The sequence below is a fragment of the Etheostoma cragini genome, chromosome 2 (assembly GCF_013103735.1).
Source record: "Etheostoma cragini isolate CJK2018 chromosome 2, CSU_Ecrag_1.0, whole genome shotgun sequence".
Lineage (NCBI taxonomy): Eukaryota > Metazoa > Chordata > Actinopteri > Perciformes > Percidae > Etheostoma > Etheostoma cragini.
The window spans coordinates 11608459-11627442 of NC_048408.1; the positions used below are offsets into that span (position 1 = coordinate 11608459).

The window sequence follows — 18984 nt, forward strand, 5'->3', positions numbered from 1 at the left end:
ATCTCACCTGAGTCCATCCATTTCCTCCATATCATCCAGGGTGATCATTCCATCTCCCAGGACGATGTGCAACAGACCATCAGGGCTGAACAGAAGTTGACCACCTAGGTGCTTCCTGTGCAGCTCTGCCACTTCCATCAGCACCCGGACCGTCCGGGTGTCCACCTGGTTATGGTTTTTCCTGAGGAAAAACACAACACATCATTGTCACTGGGTTCTGCCAATGGGTGCAAATCACACCCTACAAATTAACTAATATATGTCAGTACAACATTTCTATACTAATATGACTTCCATACAGTCTCACATTAGTAAAAAGTAGCTTTTGGACGTAGATGGCTCATGGTTGGGGTAAAAGTCACTTAAGAAATGTGATGTAATGTTTTGAAATATACACAAGTTCACACTTTAATTGTCTCTAATTACTTTTGGTGGGTACAAGGATACAACATGGATAAGAAACGCTGACATGACATACCACACAAAATCCAACATAAAATGACATTAAATAGTTTGTGTCTGGAGACACTTAGTCTAATGCATTGTCTTGGTAAGGCAAAGACAGTGGGTGGAGATGTAACACAGGCTTAAAAATGTTGCACAAGTTCTAGTGCACAGTATCAGCAACAAATATTTCATGGGTAGTTTTGGGCAGTCCTGCAATTTTTAAAAAGCAGCTTGCCAAGAAAAATTAAATTACTCTCTAAAACTACCATCAAATACTTTAACTGTCATTTCCCAATTGGACCCTCAAATTAGGGACTATACGCTGCAGTCACCACGACTGCATGCCAAGACTATAATTAAGATTAGATCATTAAGTCAAACATACAACTGTGATTATGCAAATTAAAATGTAACACTTAAACACCTTCGTGAGAAAAGATCGTTTTCTTAATTACAGGTCATTGTGAAGGGAGTGTGGAAAAAGGCACCATTGCTATCATCAAAAGTGTTGCAAATGAACACCCATATTACGCAGTCTGCTTTTATGGCTTTCGTATTTACTATGGTTACCATGGTCTCTGTCAAATCAGTGTTGTTAGAGGGGAATAGCACATATCATGATCAATTCCCTCAGGTTTTGTGATCACGACTTTTTCACAACATCCAATAACTTTAAATTTCATTCTATTCTTATTTCTCCTTATGCATCTGAACGCTTATAATTGCATTTGAATTTTTAAGCAATCAACAGTAAAATGAGAGCATGTACTGAGAAGCAAATTGTGGGAATTCTCACCAATCGTCATGCATTGCTACAAATTACAACTGACCACACTGTAAACTGCCTTGCATAAAGAAGTGAATGGACAGGCTATATTAATTCTCAATAGTTAATAGGTCAATTTAACGTTGTGTAGACTGTAAGGCAGCTGAGGTTTTGGTTTCCTTCCAGGCAGTGACCAACCCATATTTAAGGTAGATTTGGAACACACTCCTCCCATTACCTGGAAACGGTGTATTCAACCACACGGAGAATGTGGTCGTGCGGTCCAATAGCCCAGCGCTCTTGGTTGGTGGTGTAGGAGACGTAGAGCTTGCCATTCTTCTTGTAATTGGGGTGGAATGCCAGGCTTAGCAGGCCCCTTTCATCTCCACCCTGCAGTCAGATGAGAAACACAAAAGATCCAGGAGTTAATTATGTCCCTCCTTGGCTTCTGCTCGGGCTGTGTGGGGTTGGAATAACCCCCCTCGGTCATCTTCATCGTCACCAAGACCACTACATGCAAACCCCTGCACACCCATCACCCCCACCTCCTTTAATTCTTCAACCTCTCTAATCCCCCTTTTTATTTATCCATCACATTCCCTTTCACACCCCTTCTATTCTCCCATTCTCTCTTTTTCTACCCTTGCCTGTTTCAATTCACACCTTCACCAACTTCCTTGAATATACCATTACCAACCATTATGAAGCATTTGACTCTGGGTAGAGCAGCACAACCTCTTCTACAACCCCCCGCCTTAGACCAGTCCTCTCTGCAGCCTGGTTATGTGCGCATGTCCACAGGGTCGGGGGGCCCCTGTGACGCCCAGGCCCTCCCGGTGGCCTCCATTGTGCGGTGATTTGTTTGTAATCTTTGGGGGATATCCGTGAATGCTACGCTGAGTGCCTGAAAGAATTTATTAGCTCACTCACAGTTCATAGAGAGCACAAAAGTGCGGAGTCCTTCAGCCCATGCTTTTTGCTCCCCATCCCCTCGCTCTTTCCCGGTCAACATAAAATCCATGCAAAATTCAAGGCTGGGGGGGCGTTGGGGGGGTCAGAGAGCTGCCAACTCCCACTGTCTTGGCAACATGTTTAGAAAACATCTAAATTGCTTGTGTAATATGTAAACCTTTGTCTCACCCCGGAGGCAGCTACATCAGTTGTCACTACTCTGGTGGTCCTCCCATCATAGTTAGCTGTAATAATCAGCTACAGCATTTCATTCCCTAGGCAAGACAAGCCAGGTCGGCCCTTTTTTAATGTTGTACTCTCCCTTACTATTTCTAAATGATCCCTGTGTGATTGCATCCCTACAAAACAGCTAGACTTTTTTCTTCTTTCACTGAGAAAATTTCTAAAAAGTGAAGCATCATGCAAAGAAGTTATCTCACTGACTCATTGAAGTATCATGTCTACAATAACCACAGCTGTCTTATCCTTAAATATCCACTCTGAAAAAAAAAAAAAAAAAAGGATTTCAGAAAATATATATCCTGGTTTGAAAATAAGTGACAGGCTCTGCATAGGTGTAGTCTTGTGTCACAAGCCAAAGAACACACATCATAAATTGGTGAACTGAATCCCGTAGTTCTGTTTGGACTGGGTTAGACCCGGCCCAGTCAAACACAGCAGTGACACAGGCCACATGCGAATGCAAAAGAAATGACTCTTTGCAAAGGAATGTACTTGAAGTACCAATGAGCAACAACAGAGACCCACATTATAAGCCACAGGGGTTCTATCCATCTGAATATAAAGTGAAATGTTGTGAAAGTTTACAAATAAATCGCCACCCCAAAAGGCAGAGTTCCACCATAGCAAATTTATGAGTACTACTAAATGTCAGATCATTGAAGTCGAATAAAAAAGGATTTATGTGGGAGTGGATGCAGCACACAACAGCTGGATGTTAGTCGGAGCAGAGGTGACTGCACTTTGCCAAAGAATGTCAAAAGGCTTTATCTGAGGAAAAGAAATTCTTAACCTCATCTTGATATGCTGGATCTATATGTTGGATTTAAGGATGCAATGACCCACATACCCAAAATAAACTCACTATAGAGAGTGGGTCAACGACCACATTGCCAAAGGGGCCTTGATCCGGAGCCAAAGGGGGACCACCAAGCTACACAGTGGTTAAATGGACTGAAATATTAGCTCCCTTGCTAATGACCTGCTCCTTTAGCAGCAGGCAATAAGCGGAGCTGGCATCAGAACAATAAGAAACAAACACTGCATTAGCTGTTCACTGCAGAGAAAATCAAAGGAGATACCTTGATTAAAAGTGCCAACCTGTGGCTCCTGAGCATTGATCATGCTAAAACTGCTGCCAGAGCGGCAGGAGGAAAGATATTCTTGGCACGGCTCAAAACCCAATATACTGTACAAACAAGCTAATTTAGAGAAACTGCAGGTTTCACATTCTGTCAGCTGTAACGTGAATTTCCTAGGGTTTCAGCTTCTACATTGTGGGTTTAAAAGCTGTAATTAGATTTAGGAGTGTTGCTCTGCCTTGTGTCATAGTACTGTGTACTGTGTGTGCACTTTTATACGATGCTGTATTTTTCACCTACAGTACATAGCGACGAAGATGACGGCAATTTAGGGGTAAGCTGCAAGATTCTCTGTTTCAGTGCAAGCAGTTAACCCTCATACTAATAATAATTTACCTTCATAACAATGAGTTTTCCTTAGTATGTGCCATTTCTGAGTCTGTAGCTTTTGAGGTGGGGGGGTTGGGCTGGGGGGATTGGGCTGGGGGTGTGGCCTTGACCAACTGCCACTTTGCTCATTTGAAAGCCATGATGTCTCTCTCTCATGGGTGGGCCAAATTCTCTGGGCGGGCAAAGCAGAGAAAGGGGAGGTAACCTTATGACCTCATAAGGGGCAATATTCCAGATCAGCCCATGTGAGCTTTCCTTTTCTCAGAGGCAGAGCAGGATACCCAGGGATCAGTTTACACCATTTCTAGCCACTGGGGGACAATAGGCAGGCTGGGGGAACTCATAATAATGTTAAAAAAAACTCATAAATTGAAATTATCATGCCATGGGACCTTTAAGTTGACTCTGCTGGATCAACTTAAAACATTCCCTCCATTATCCCCTTAAACATTGTTTTTTTTTTTTTTATGACAGCCATCGTTCTTCCACAGCCAGGCAGTGGGTTCTGATTGAATCTCTCATGAGGTGTTATCTCTTCATTTTTCACAAACACCTGCCTCTGCATTTCTCTTTTCCCTCCAATTTTGAGATCTGGGGCTCTCTGGCTTTGGCTCAACGTTAAAGCAATGGAATGCTGGTCCTGTCTAGGTGGCTGATCAGTGACAGACACAACGCTACCATTTCCAATTCTGCAGGGGCAGCTGTCTTTGAGTCCAAGTGACGCACAAGTTGGCTCATGCATTGTTACCCTGAACCTATTGATCTTTTCTCAGTGGCTTGTGGGCATTTCCTCAATGAAAGACATTCCACATTAGTTGATTGAAGCAAAACAATGTCTACGCCCTTCACTCAAAGACTACCTGAAGCATCTACATTCATACCTCCCTCACACACACAGACAATAAACACCTCCTGTGTAGTATTCTCTGCCTTCCCCTTAGCCATACAATGAGAATCAAATCTCCACTGCAACTCCTCCACCTGTTCACACATAAATCCTACGACTTATAATAGTTTACAGCAATCTCATGACACGTTAATCTTCCCATCAACCAAGAATAAAATATAATCCATCATCTGGACAATAAAATGCATAGGATATTTTTTTGTTTTTTGTGCCCAACTGCTCCATTTGTTCACATTTTATCTTTCAATAGCCCACAGCCCACTGTTTGAGGATAATTGTGAGATCACTATGAGTTATAGCAAAGATGAGGCCACTTCTGTCCATATGAAAGCAGCCCTGAGGCTCCAATGGCCGCTCAGAATGCACAGCAGCTGTCATCGGAGCAGGGACAGAAAGAATAACATGCTGTGACTTACTTGTTTTAACAGTGAAATATTGTGTTGCAGGCTCCTGCTACCCGTAACACAGTAAATGTTAGTGAAATATTTCAGTAACTCCAATTACCTTAATTGACAGACAAGAAAATCTAATTTAGTTGAAAACTTTCCTGAAGATTATTTTAAATAAGTTTATTTGGTAAAGCATTGTACTGTATATATAATTTTGTTTAGACCTAATGTTTTATTTGATCACTTAAACTTAGTTTCTATACATCTCCATTTATATTTTATTTTGTATTTTGTATCTACACACACAGACACTAATTACAATGTCTCCAAGCTGAAGCAACAAAACTCTTCTGTTTTTATTTATTTAGTGTGTACAAGGCAGACATTTGCAGCCTGTAATGCACATAGGTATTTGTGTTTGGCATACTAGAAAAGTAACAAAAAACAGGAGTGTTCAGAACATTATACCAAGTCAAAAGTGTAGTTTCATAAAATATGCTAATCTAAAAATATGGCAGCTTGATTGTAATTGGATTTTCATTGAAAGTATCTGTACTGGTAGACTTTAGTAAGAATGGTCGCCCTTTAGTACATGCACCATCTCTGAACCACATCCTGCAGCAGGGCTTTGTCCAATCAGGTTTGTCCACAATTCACCATCATGTTAGAGTTGTGTGAATGTGAGCTAGTTGTGGAGAGACCACTACGATGATGACACGGGTAATGTTTGTGTGAATGTGTGTGTGTGTGTGTGTGGTGGGTGGGTGAGTGGAAGGGGGGGGGGGGCTTGAGTATAGAGATTGACTTTCAGGAGAAGAACACCCACAGCGAAGCTAGGAGCCCACACCACCACAGCACAGCATTGTGTCTGTGCAGTTCAGCTTAATTGGCACCGGGGGGATCCGTGGAAAGAGGGGGATAGAGGAGCAGAAGGAAGCACAGAACATTACAATCAAAGCATGTGCATGGAGCAGATGATAAAACCCGTTATCTGCCCTGTCTCATGGGGGCCTGGGTTCCTCTTTCGGTATAAAGGCAGCTCCATCCTGTTGATGCTGCCAGTAAACACCTTAGCCCTCCCCTGGTTCTGTTCAACCCGTGTGGGAGCCCGTTTCGGCAGCCAACATCACAGAATAGGACTCTTGGGGCCTGCGGGGGATCGAGCCACATCTAATTGTCATAATGATCACTTTATCCACAACCAGTTTGGATTGAATGATGATAAGAGAGCAGTGAGAGCATCCCTCAGGGGGCAGTTGCATAATCAATTGCTGTGCTCTGTTTGACTCCTTGTAAGCAAAGGGTCTTGTCAGTGGAGGAGCAGGAGGCATGCGTGATAGATAAACTTCCTGTCTAGGAGTGTGCCCCACAAAAATCCCAGTTAACCCATCTTGTGCAATCTCAGCAATTTCCGAAAATTCTCAAACACAAAATCTGAGATGCAGTAAGGATTATGAATAAATATTTAATATCAGGACAGTGCCATCAAGACTGCAATGTGTTTGCTTAGACCAATATAAAATTCTTAGAGCTACAGTATATGTCATATTACAAACAATTTAATGTATGTCTATGCCTTGCAAGATATTTCAAGAACTAGTACCACAGCACAATGCACAGTTAGTTAAAAACACATTTACTCTATAACACTACTGAGACAGCAGACGTAACAATCTTCAAAAAGCTGCAGCAGGCTGAGAAGATACAAATGAGAAAATATACTTCACGTGCACCTGTACTTTTTTACACCCTTGCCCATGTTTATATTCCTTTAAAGAAGGACACAAAGCCAAACAGAAACAGAACTGTAGAAATGTTTACTTGCCCCTTGACACCCTTATCATGAACCTTATTCTGGCAGGAAAATTTAATTGCTACAAAGGTGCTACTTCCTGTCAGAAATACAGACAGTGAGGAGTGTTTTTCAGCTCCCAACTCTATATACAGTATAACACTAAACCCTTGTTCTTATAACTAAGAAAGCAGGAGAAGGCAAAAGGATATCAAAGACATTAGATAAACTTATCTCTATATCTTTTTTTAAAGTGAATAAAGAGTGTAGACAAGGTTACATTTATAAACCATGCATTAAGTGGGGTATTGACTAAGTCACTATGTAAAGTATTGGGTAACCATGTGGGATATTAGAACCCTTAAAGGAACAATATGGGAGAGATTAAGAAAGTCATTAACCCATCTTGTGAGAATTGGCAGAAAATTAGGAGTTAGCACAATATGTGCTGTCTGTACAGTTAATTAGCAGATAATAGCGTTATGATTAACCCCAATCACATTTGATAAATGACTGCTTGTGTGGTTTAATTGTATAATTGAATACTAATAGTAAGCAGCCACTTTCAAGGAATTTGTCTCGGCAGAAGATGTTCCTAACAGGGTTACATAGGTGCAAACAGATGTGTTGTAAAGCATTGTTGTAAGGCTCTAGCACATTACATCTAGCTATGTAGCAAACAATATTTCATACACCATCACCCAAGATCCTTTCCTCCTTCCTGTTTGCATCTGTGCTCAGATTACATACATATACACCTACAAAACAGTTACCACTAGTAAAGTAGGATCATTCCTACCTTCAGACCATTCTGCACCAGCTTGTGGATGTCCAGGAAGGGCTCCTTGATAAGATTGAGGTCTTTATTGAGTACCCTGACAATTCCCTCTCTCTCCAGGACAAATAGCCGCTGGGATCCATCCCCACAATGCACCACGGCCACCGGCTGCCTCAGACCACTCAACACCTCCTGGGCACAGTAGCAGTTGTGTTTGTGTTTCCTGGGGAACAAGGGAGACAAAAGGTCAGAGACCGATGTTGGTGGTGAATAATCCAGTTATAAGGTAGAAGTGACATGACACAATTTTAAATAGTATTTACAAGGAAGCATGTGACAACCAGCAGTAAGACCTTAAAACTGTTTAACCTAAAATATTTTTTCTTATGACATGATGATGATGTTTTTCTGGATTAAATACCTCACGTTGCTGTATCAGGCTGCAAGTACTTGAGATTTCTCAACTGAAAAAACTAGCAGATGTGCTCTTTATCAGGTCTTTATCACTTTTCCTAGATTTCTAATTTGGTGACTTTCCGTTTGCCAAGGTGCAAACATTAGTAACCAGTAGACACATTTAAATGCACAAATACAAATCCAGTGTATCATTGAGTCTATAATACTGTACGACAACTAAAACTTATTCCTCCTCTCTACGTCAATGAACTCCCTCACAACCACCTGTCCCCATCAATCCTCTCCCTCCATCTTTCCATTTTAATTCCAAAACCATCAGCTGCATTTCATCTCTGTCTTTTTAATGGCGAGCGAAAGTAGCACAGGAGGTTCCAACTAACCCTCCGATGTCCACCCTCAACTGTGCAGGTACCTGACCAAACTGTAGAGTCATGGGCATGAACACTCGTGGTTGTTTCCCACCTGTGAACACGCCCACTTTGGCAGAGGGCACAGATTTTAAGGGGGATAAGAGAAGCTGATTCGACTGGGCCACAATTGATACAAGCCCATAACCAACTAACTCATCCGCTGTTAATGTCTAATGTTGGATTCTTTCTTGTCCTATTCTGAGCTCCAAACTAACAGCCATAAATAACAATAAGTGCACAACCACTCCCTGGAACTGTGAACTGTGATAACTTAATTTTGGCACTTTCCCCCAGCCTCTAACGTCAGAGAGTAGACTCCTCAGAGGGTAGGGTTCAGAAGCAACAAATAAGCCCCAGACTGTCTAACTTTTGGAAGTTATTTGACTGAATGTTGTTTGCTGCTATTCAGGTGCACATGCTGCTTGGCCTTCTCGCCTCAGGGAAAACAGAGATGAAAGGCATCCCCCCATGGACAAAAGGGCAAAGCCCTCTGTGATGTACAGACCTTTGCAGCGAGGGAGGCAACCAGAATGACGCAGGATAAGCATTTTTATTATGTGAGCAAAGCTGAGCAAATGCAGTCTGGACAAACTTTAGGATTAGAGAGGAGATGGCATAGCATTTCTGTCTGAGAGGATGGACCATGTCAAATGGACCAGTGAATCCAGAACATGTGACCGAGGTTACCCCTGTTTCTATAAAAACATAAAAATCACGGCTGAATGTCATTAATCTGAACTCTTAAGTACTAATAAGGAAGCCTGAAAAGTTCACTTGGCTGAAACACATTTAAGAGCTAGCCAAAGTTAATTCTATAATATGAAATAAAATAAAACATGGTAAAAGTCAGGCTACAAACCTGCTGATATCTTCTATTTTCTCATCTCCCAAGTAGTTGGAATCTTGCCCTTGTGGTCGCTTTCGTTGAAAATCTGGAAAGCACAGACTGGCATCTCTTCTCCCATAGTATTGGCAGAACTCATCCACATCGGCCTGGAACAGTTCTAGCAAACACAACAGATACAGACATATTTTATACACTTACTTTAGATGTTACGGGGTTAAATTACTTCATACACTGGGCTCGTATAGACACCTAAACCAAAAAAGTCAGATAAATATTCTTCTGACATTGTTTTTATGGTACTTTAGCTTTGAGTGTAAACTGTAATGTATGTGGCTGTATAAATATGGGCATGCATAGATATTTGCAAAAGAGGACAACAGAGTAAGAGAGAGACTGAGGAAGAGAGAAACGATGTGATGTGCTTGTGTGTTGGGGAGGGTTGAAGTTATGCTTGATGAGCCAAACCAAATCCTGGCTAGACCGGGCGTAAATGAACAAGTGAAGAGAAACTGGGCCAACCAAATGGATCACAAATTAAACAGGGTTCTGCTGCAAACTATGCCTCTCCTGAGAGCAAAAAGACTGCATTCTCAATTTCAAGTTTACTCATTATTTTGATTTATGAAATTATGCCTTTGCACTAGTCCTAATGGAGTCCTATGCGAAAACTGAGACTGACTTTCTTCAGTCTACCCAGCAACATAGTGATTACTTACTTGTTTATTTTACTTTTATTACACAAACCTAAGGCACATTTAAATGCACAGCAAACAAGAACCAAGTTGACAATACTGACAAAGAAAGACTGAGAAACTTAGTTTTCACTTGACGAGATTACAGAATGTGAAATGATGGTAGCAAAATTTGTCTTCATACTATGTCATAAGAGTTCACTTCATGAGGCTATTTGTAGGACATACTGTGTCACAGCTCTTACTATTGCCTGTCAAAATCAGCACAACTAAAGGTCATTGGAGTGTATTTACTAATGGTGGACGATTGATTTTGCTGTGCAAAGAGAGTATTTCCATATCTGAATCGAGGGTGTCATATGCTGTACAGAATGTGAAGCCCCTTGAGGCAAATTTGGAATTTAGGATATCGGGCTATACAAATAAAATGTACTTGACTTACTGATTGTATTCTACTCAATTAGCATGTATATTCAAGGTAAAACTGCCCTCACATCATTCCTTATGGGCTGCTGGTTTACCTAACATGTTTTGGTGCCAGAGGAAAAGTGATCTGCGTAAACATAGCAGTCACACGCAGCTCCACCTCCAGCCTGTCACAACACTATTCCCAGCAAAGTGTCCTGTGCAGTGGGTCTCACAAGCTCCTTAGCGACCTAAAAACAATCTTGCCAATAGTTTCCTTTAGTCAATTCCTCAGAGGACACAGGAGAGCAAATACACCAGTGATAAAAACACAAACAGGACTCTCCCCGTCCCTTCTTTCATCTCCCTCCCCTGCCACACACTGACCGCAAGCGCTGACCGCACCAAATACTGGAGGTGATAGGATATCCCCTCAAACATCTAAACACAACATGAAGATCAAACTCAGAAACACACAGACACAGAGCTCTAGCTATACCACCCACTCACTTGTGTCTGCAGTTATCTTAGCCATGCTGGTTGGGGACTTCGGTTGCGGGGTGGGGGGTTTATTGAACAGGGGAGGAAGATATGAGAAAAGAGGAGTACGGGGAAGATGGGAGGCCTCCAGGCAGAAGTGAGAGTCAAGGCAGTAAATGTCTTTATGGAGAAATGGGGGCTAAGTACATGGCCTAATCAAGGGCTGGTAGGAAGTTTCATGGGAGCAGGATGACAGTTATGGATGCAGTAAAGGCTACTGTTTCATTTTAATACCTTTGGCTAGCGATTTTAAGAATGCCAACACAATTGTTACCATTCATGAAAACAAAGCGTACAACTTTATGGCCTCTCTGCAATAGGATTCAATCTAATTATTTGATTTGTGTATAGTAGGAGGTGTTTTTTAAAGTTTGTTGTATTTACATGTGAGGGATGTACCCACTTTCTTTGAGATACTGTATGTATGTTCAACCTTATTTGTACTGTGTGCAGAAAAGAGTATGAACCAAGCAAAAGAGAAGATAGGAGAGAGAGAGAGAAAGAGAGAGATAGAGCGAACTCTGTCCATATTCCAGGCTCCCCAGCGCTAAAGTTATACTTCCATCTGGTTATCTTCCAAGGCAACCTGGGTGGCCCACCCAAAGTACTTGACATCTTGATGCACTTCAGCAGTTTTACATACACACAACCTTTGTAGAAAAATAAATGTGTCATCCGTCACCACATATGCTGATCTGTAGAAGGCTGAGGGGGGGGGGGGGGGGGGGGGGGGGGGGGGGGGGTAAATGGGGAAGAGCATGACGGTGAACACAGAGAGGGGGGATTCTTCTCTGGATTCCTCTGTTGAGATTTTTGGGTTGGATTCTCTGAGCCCATATGTCTCTCAGCTCATGAGTAAGTAACATTACTCCAGACATGCCTTCTTCTTCTTCCCTATTTCTATGCTCTATGGAGTCCCACTTGTCACTCCCCGATGTAAGTCGAGTGCAGATGTCAGTTGCGCATGCTCATATTTAAATGGTTTACAGCATAAGATGTCATACTGAAATTTGTTAAATCCATGAAATAATAAACTTTTCTCATTACAAACATTAACATTAGATGGGAAAACGTTTTAGCTATCTATTGTTGGACTGCTATGTTAGCTCAAAACGCCATTCAACTGACAACCTTTGTTGTGTTTGATTACTAGCTTGTAGCCAGCAATGAACAAACTTCCTTAAATAGGTCAATTTTTACTGTATTGACATTACCGAAATCTCTTGTTAGCATCTTGTAGACTACTTGTTGCGAAGTGACGCATGCGCAACTCACATTGGCACTTGACTTACATCGGGGAGTGAAACCACTCGCCAAATTTCAAGTGCTGTACAAGATATGCAAGCAGGCCATTAGATGCAGACGAGGATGGAAGGTATGCGTTTGATATTTGACTTGAGCCACAGCCTACCATGTGGGTGGGTTACAGACAAGTGTGTTTGAAACTGTTCTCTGTTTGCAAATCTCAGCAGATCTAATCAGTCTGTGGCGACAGAGATTGGAAGAAGACTTGGCTGGAGCAGAAAAGACAGTCAGAAAGTGTTTGATCATGTTTGGTATGCACAGGTACCTGTGATCTTGCATCCCTTCAAAAGGAAATTCTGAAGACCAAATGCGTTCAAAGGACAGAGGGGTTCCCATCATTTAGCAGTGCCATATCCACAAGGAAACTGTTGCATAAATGAGTTGTTTTTTTTCCTGTTCTGTGGATTCTGCCATCTCATAGTAGAGCTCATGGTTAAAGATGACAGGGGCCAGTTAAGCAACACTTCAACTATGTTTAGATTTATGTGAACTTACTACTCAAACAAAAACATACTGGTGGCAGAACATGAGCCACAGGTCTTTAAGTGACAGCTTATGTTTGAGGAAGGCAAGGGGCCAGGCAGTCATGTCTAGACCACAGCTAGGGTGCTTAAGCATCCCGTGAGCAGTCTCCAGGAACAGTTCATAAAATAGTTCATTTTTCCCCAGTCCAGTTCTCTAGTACACTGATAGGGCGGGGAACAGCTATTGTTAGTGAATGTTTTCACACCCAAAAGCAAATCTAATATGTTCCATTCACATGTCAGGAAATGCCTCACATTTCTAAATTGTTACAGCACTCAAGGTGATCAAAAACAGTCAAATATTTGCGAATTCATGGTGATTAAAGTAAACTTGGATGATCCAAACAGACCTAACAGAGACAAGAAAGCAAAACTTTCTGCACCTAGTGCCATAAATATTGAAAAGCTGGAGTGAAGTCATAGAAAAGGTAAAATATTGCTTTGCTATTTGCTAGACCAAATGTGCTACATCAGACTGCAGACTAATCAACAAACTGGTGTTGTGTCTATAGGCAGTGTGTTGCGAGTAATTTCACTGATGCACTAAAGTGCAACAGCACACCAAGTGCCAGGCAGCAGGCAAGAAAATGGGTAAAACAAGCTCAGCAACAAATGGAGGTGAGGTCAAATGAGGTATGAGCTGGATAAATAAATATTCACAGACCAGACTACTGACGCACTACTTTTTGGATAAGTCCAAAAATCTGCCAGTTCTACATGTGCAGGCTGAGTCTCAATATGGAATGAGGCCTGCTATGAATTTTAATTCATCACAATAAGGTGTCAGATCCATTTCAAATGGCACTGAAATGAGCAAGTATAACGTATGGCTACTGTCAGTAATCTATCCATGTATATGCTTAGGTATCACCAGGTAACCAGGGGCTACAATACAATTCACATTCACCGTCATTAGTATCTGTATAATTACCTGGTATGTGCCCCCTGCAGGTGTAGTAGAACTCGCGGCAGAAATCCTGGCAAAGCCGCGGCAGGTCTGGCTCCCTGTGTGGCATCTTATCCATGTCCAAGGAGTGGAACAACACCTGGGCATTGGGGGAACAGCGAGCACACTTGATCTCCTCCAGGAGACGTCCACATTCGGTGTTGTTGGTGGAGAAAATCTGGAGACCACACGCAACAGGGACCAATGCCTGATTAAAATAGAGGACTGTTAACTTTTACTTCTTTAGTTCACATTGCATTTTTAAATCTTCATTGCCATAAACTTCTGACAATTTAAGACACTGTTTGAGATTGAATAACTATACAAAATGAGATGTTTTTAAATGATTACAGTGAGTCCAAATTACATTTTAAAAGGCAAATATTAGCCATAAGATTTCACCTAACCTTTTTAATGTGTCAATATAACAATACAACACAGAGATGCCTAAGCGCTTCCCAGCCCTCACCATTTAACTAAATTGGCCAATCTCACTTCTGTAACCACACAGAAAGTGAATGATCTCTACTTAAAAATTACACCCACACATTCAGGTAACTGTATGTTTACAGGCTTCCCACCCATATGACACATGCAGAGTGAGATAGTCTGTTGGAAACAGGGTCTAAAACCCCACTAGATGTAATAAACCCATACATTTGTATGCCACATCACATGGTAAACATAAATACCATCATTGTAATGTCTGTTTATATTCTACAAGATCTGCAGATTTGACAGGTGGTTCCTTGTTATTATGGTTGCTATTGTGCTGAACAATTTGTTTGTATAGCAACTTTTCTTTTTTCCTCGCATCATCTGTAGAATGAAGAATGAGGAGGGAGAAAGACAGTCACTTGCATACTGTGAAAGTCTGCAGCATCTCTGGCACAATCTGCATGAACGTTCACACCATTCACACTGCAAAGACACTACATTTTCACTGGTAGTGCTGGTATAGCCTCTTTTTTTATTGTCCCACTAAAACCTTCTGTAGAGTTTTTTACAATTACATGTGTACAAGCTAAATTATAGCAAAGCCCTGCATAGTGGTACACCAATTCTACATCCTTTCATACCAATTTGTTAAACATTTTGTTTGGAACACCCTGTCTGTTTGGAGAAATAAACAAAGAAATCATCTCATTCACTGCCTACTTACCCAAGTTCATAAACAGTTAAAGTCAAATTACAATTCCCATGTCTGACAGATCCTGGGGCATAAAATGAATAAAGCCAAATAAGAGCCTCAAAGCCTGACTTGGGGTCATTGTGCAAAAGTACACAAAGAGTTAATCCAAAAGAAATTAGCAGGCTTATTTACATAACAAATTAGCTGTAATAAAACACAATGTAATCTGTTTTAGGTCAAGAGTAGCGCTGCTTGGCCAGCCAGGCAGGCTGGTAGTGCTTTGCTCTGTGTGAGGTCCATGTGTAAACACCAATTTAGAGATAGACAGGCACATCATTCCCACTCTGGTATCAACAAATTAGCAGTCTGTCGAAGTCAATTAGACCAGCGGACCCAAGGCCAACATATGGACGCCTTACACTGTGCTCTGACTGCAACAAACTGCAACTGGGGAAAAGATTCTCTGTTCAGCAGTTATTCAGAGCCGTGTTTACCCAACAGGTGGCAAAACATCTGGCAAAACGTTGAGAGTTTACCTGAAAAATATACTAACATATTGTATACAAAAAAATCTGTCACCACAAAAGGCAGTATAATGGACGCAATGAAGAGCAAAATGAAGAAATTCTATCTTTTCTGAGGTTCCACAGTTGAACTCAGATCTGAATCCCACTTTTGTTTTATGTTGTATCTAATTTTTGACCTTTTTCTCAAAAAGGGAGCTCCAGGCTGGCTATGCCACTGTGTGTGTGTGTGTGTGTGTGTGTGTGGTGAGTTCCTCTGTCTCTGTGCCCTCAAAACTCATGCCATGTAGTGTTGTGGGCATGCCTGCCCTCCTGCTCTAAATTGCCCATTGATTCTGTGTGCCATGGGCTGGCACAAGGTCCATGGAGAGTAGCATTTGTGTGCTCTCAGCCATGCCCTGTGACCATATGTTGCTGGGATAGGCTCCAATGTTGCCATCATCCAAACCATAACAAGTGGGCCTTTGTTTGTTGTCTTTGCTGAATATCACTGAGTATGTTCGTCAAAAGCAGGGAGGAAAAGGACTAGGCTAAGCTGTTGCACTTTTGCTAAGGACATGCTAAAGCAGGTCACAAAGAGAGCCACAATCAAACAAACACGGAGCAAAAATAAGAAAATAACATTGTCATTAATGTATTCCGAGGCTATTTCAGATGTTTACATTACATTATCTAAAGTTGGCATTACACCAAGCTGCTATGCATTGCTTCATGTTGGAGAACAGCTTAAGATTACTTATTTCTAGGATAGCATCTGCATAAGGGTTTTTGCAAATGAAATTGCCTGAACAAACATATTAATGTGCAATGACACACTTGGAAAAGAATCACTTGTCTTTCAAATGCAATACATCAGTAACGCTGTGCAAACTTCATATGGTCAGAGAGGCCAAAAGAGTGGGGGAAAAGTACTGATGTAGGCAATGCTAAGCTTTACCAAAACACTTGTCCTTGGGGAATAGGTGTAAGTTGGTTGGCAGGGGGATATGGTCACACACACACACACACACACACACCATCTCAAAGGCATTAACACTTGGACAGGGCTGATGACTGGGGGAGAGTGATGTTCTCCAGCTTCTCCCATTAGTGAAACCAACAAACACAATGGTGTTGTTGTTATTCTTTTGCCATAATCAGAAAGGGCTCCGTGTGTGGGCAGTGTAGTGGGGAGGAGGAGAAGTCGAGTTTGTCCTATTCAGTCCCCCCCCCCCCTCTTATTTGCATAACTTGAGCAAATTAAATGAATCATATGGCTTTTTGTCGCAACACAAAGTTAGATACCACCCAGCCACTGAATGATTCGAGGAGTGGTTTACATGAGAATGGCCCGGTGGAGATCCAACGGAATCCTCTACAAGTTTGGCGCATACAGTCGTTTTTCTTTACTTACTGCCCACAGAAACTGAGCTTTTAAAATCTTTACTTATGACATTTTAAAACTTTTTCTTATCACGTCGGTCGATGCCATATAACGGTCAAGAGTGCCACATAAAAGCGCGAGCCCGGTATTGCTTATGGAACTTTTTCTTTAAAGCCAATAACGTTACGTTAGGCAAACGTTTCTGTACGTAACGCCGAAACAAAACGCTGATGACTCTTTCAAACAGACGAAAAGAAAAACAGTTCGCAGGTACAACCGGACTCTTACCTGTTCTGGTACACGGTTCAACAGCTTAGCTAAAACGCCTTTCTCCTGACAGTTGTTTGTAGCTGACTGTAGCGAGAAGTAACGTAAATCGACGAGTGATTACCATGGAAACGCATCAGATTGTGTACAGCAAGACACCGTATACAAAAGGAAAATGTTTCCGCAAAACCTGGACATTCATTTAATTTCAGACCAGGTAGGCTAAGTTAAAAAAAAAACACAGGTAAACACTTACAGAAAAGATACATGGGCACTAGAAAAATAAGTTGCTATGAGATTAAAACGATAAAAAGAAGAAGCAAAGTTACGTTACAGGCACAAATGGGGATTTTACAAGACGGAGCTTTAGGTAGGCTAGGCTACAATTTAATAAACAAAGGTATGGTAATTTCACCTACCACTGTGTACCACACACACGCGCTCGCGCGCATACACACACACACAGACACAAACACAATTTGGTCTATTTGTCCCTGTAGAAATGTTAAAATAAGACTTTTTCATCGGGATAGGCAATGTCCCCTGGCCATCCCCACATTCAGCTATCGGTAACAAGAGGAAGAATGACAATTAATACACGAGGGCTGTAAATGCATCTCCTGATGGGGTTTTAGCAGTAACACCCCAGCCCTTTAATTTGAAGAAAATGCAACTTGGTGGATGGACATTAACCTACCCTAGCATCCCTGCGGTGCAGGAGCTGATAGGCGGCTCTCCTGGTGGGACAGCAGGACACACGGGGATACAACCTGTGGCAAACTTCTCCGCTGCTGCCGTCAAGCAACACTTTTCGTTCCCGTTTCTTCAGCCGCTTGGGCAGGCTTCCGTCGTAACATCTTCTTCTCCTGGGGCTAATTTCTCCCCTCTCGCCGAATTTAGCGTCTCCACATTCCCACACGCTGACCGCGATGGCCAGGACGAGCACAAATTGCAAATGCTTCATACTTTAACAAAAATAACAAAAAATATGAATACAAAAAACTCCCAAGATCTGTCCCCTCTTTTTGAAAAAAATAGTGGGGTTAACCTGCAGTGTAGAATATATATTTGTTTATATTATTTTGGGCTAATTTCTCCAAGAGGCAAAGTCCAATTTGGCTACAATAAGAACATTTCAAATATTCTGTTTGTCAGGACAGGTGTCCTGAATTTGACCAACTACTATGACGAAAGGTGTTTAAAAATACATTATTGTTGCTTCTGCTTATATAGAACAACTCAGAAATAAAAAAAATAAAAAATATAAGCAAAACAATAACACAATTTATCCTGATAAACAGAAAAAGTCAAAACCCAAAGAACACCGTGAACTGCAAAAGAGTCGTGATGTTCCTTTAGATGTAATTCCTTTTAAGTACAGCACGGCGGTTTGTGCATGCACGGGGTCAAAAAAACATAGAAGACATACAAGTCGTCTCTCACTAAAGTCCTCAGACCACTCACATGTTTTCCCGTGCTCTTTCCTCCTTCTTTTTAACCAGCGCGCGAGAAGAGGAGCGAGCGCGGTGACGTACGACTTCACGGGTGCGCGCATGTGGCCACAGTCGCGTCCACGTCGAGGTAAACAGTTACCTGGTAGAGCGGAGGACGGAGAGTAGAGGCAGTGGCAGACGCACTGTTAGGCTCCATCGAACGAAAAAGTAAAGACAATTATTACTGAGGTCTAATTCAGCATTAAATATGTTATATAAAATATAATATACAACAATATAACCACTTTTTTAATTGATAACAGGTAATATTCCAGGAAAAATAACTATTGACAGAAGGCTACTAACCTCCAGATTTTTCTGTCCAATCCATAGATAGATAGATAGATAGATAGATAGACAGATAGATAGATAGATAG

General features: G+C 41.6%; 1 protein-coding gene across 2 annotated transcripts in view; it reads right to left on the reverse strand.

The window, feature by feature from the left end:
• The window catches only part of hhip (hedgehog interacting protein), a 32872-nt gene extending 14277 nt beyond the window's left edge, over positions 1–18595 (reverse strand). The window contains exons 1-6 of one of the 2 annotated variants that reach the window (XM_034894945.1): positions 17812–18595; positions 13814–14006; positions 9429–9573; positions 7764–7965; positions 1452–1603; positions 8–181 (exon numbers count right to left, since the gene is read on the reverse strand). In XM_034894945.1, the coding sequence (XP_034750836.1) occupies positions 8–181; positions 1452–1603; positions 7764–7965; positions 9429–9573; positions 13814–14006; positions 17812–18078 (1133 nt within the window). In that variant the 5' untranslated portion in view covers positions 18079–18595. Of the gene's footprint in view, positions 1–7; positions 182–1451; positions 1604–7763; positions 7966–9428; positions 9574–13813; positions 14007–17135; positions 17360–17811 lie in introns of those variants that run through there. The other variant, XM_034894953.1, reaches the window with a different exon arrangement.
• Positions 18596–18984: the final 389 nt, after the last annotated feature.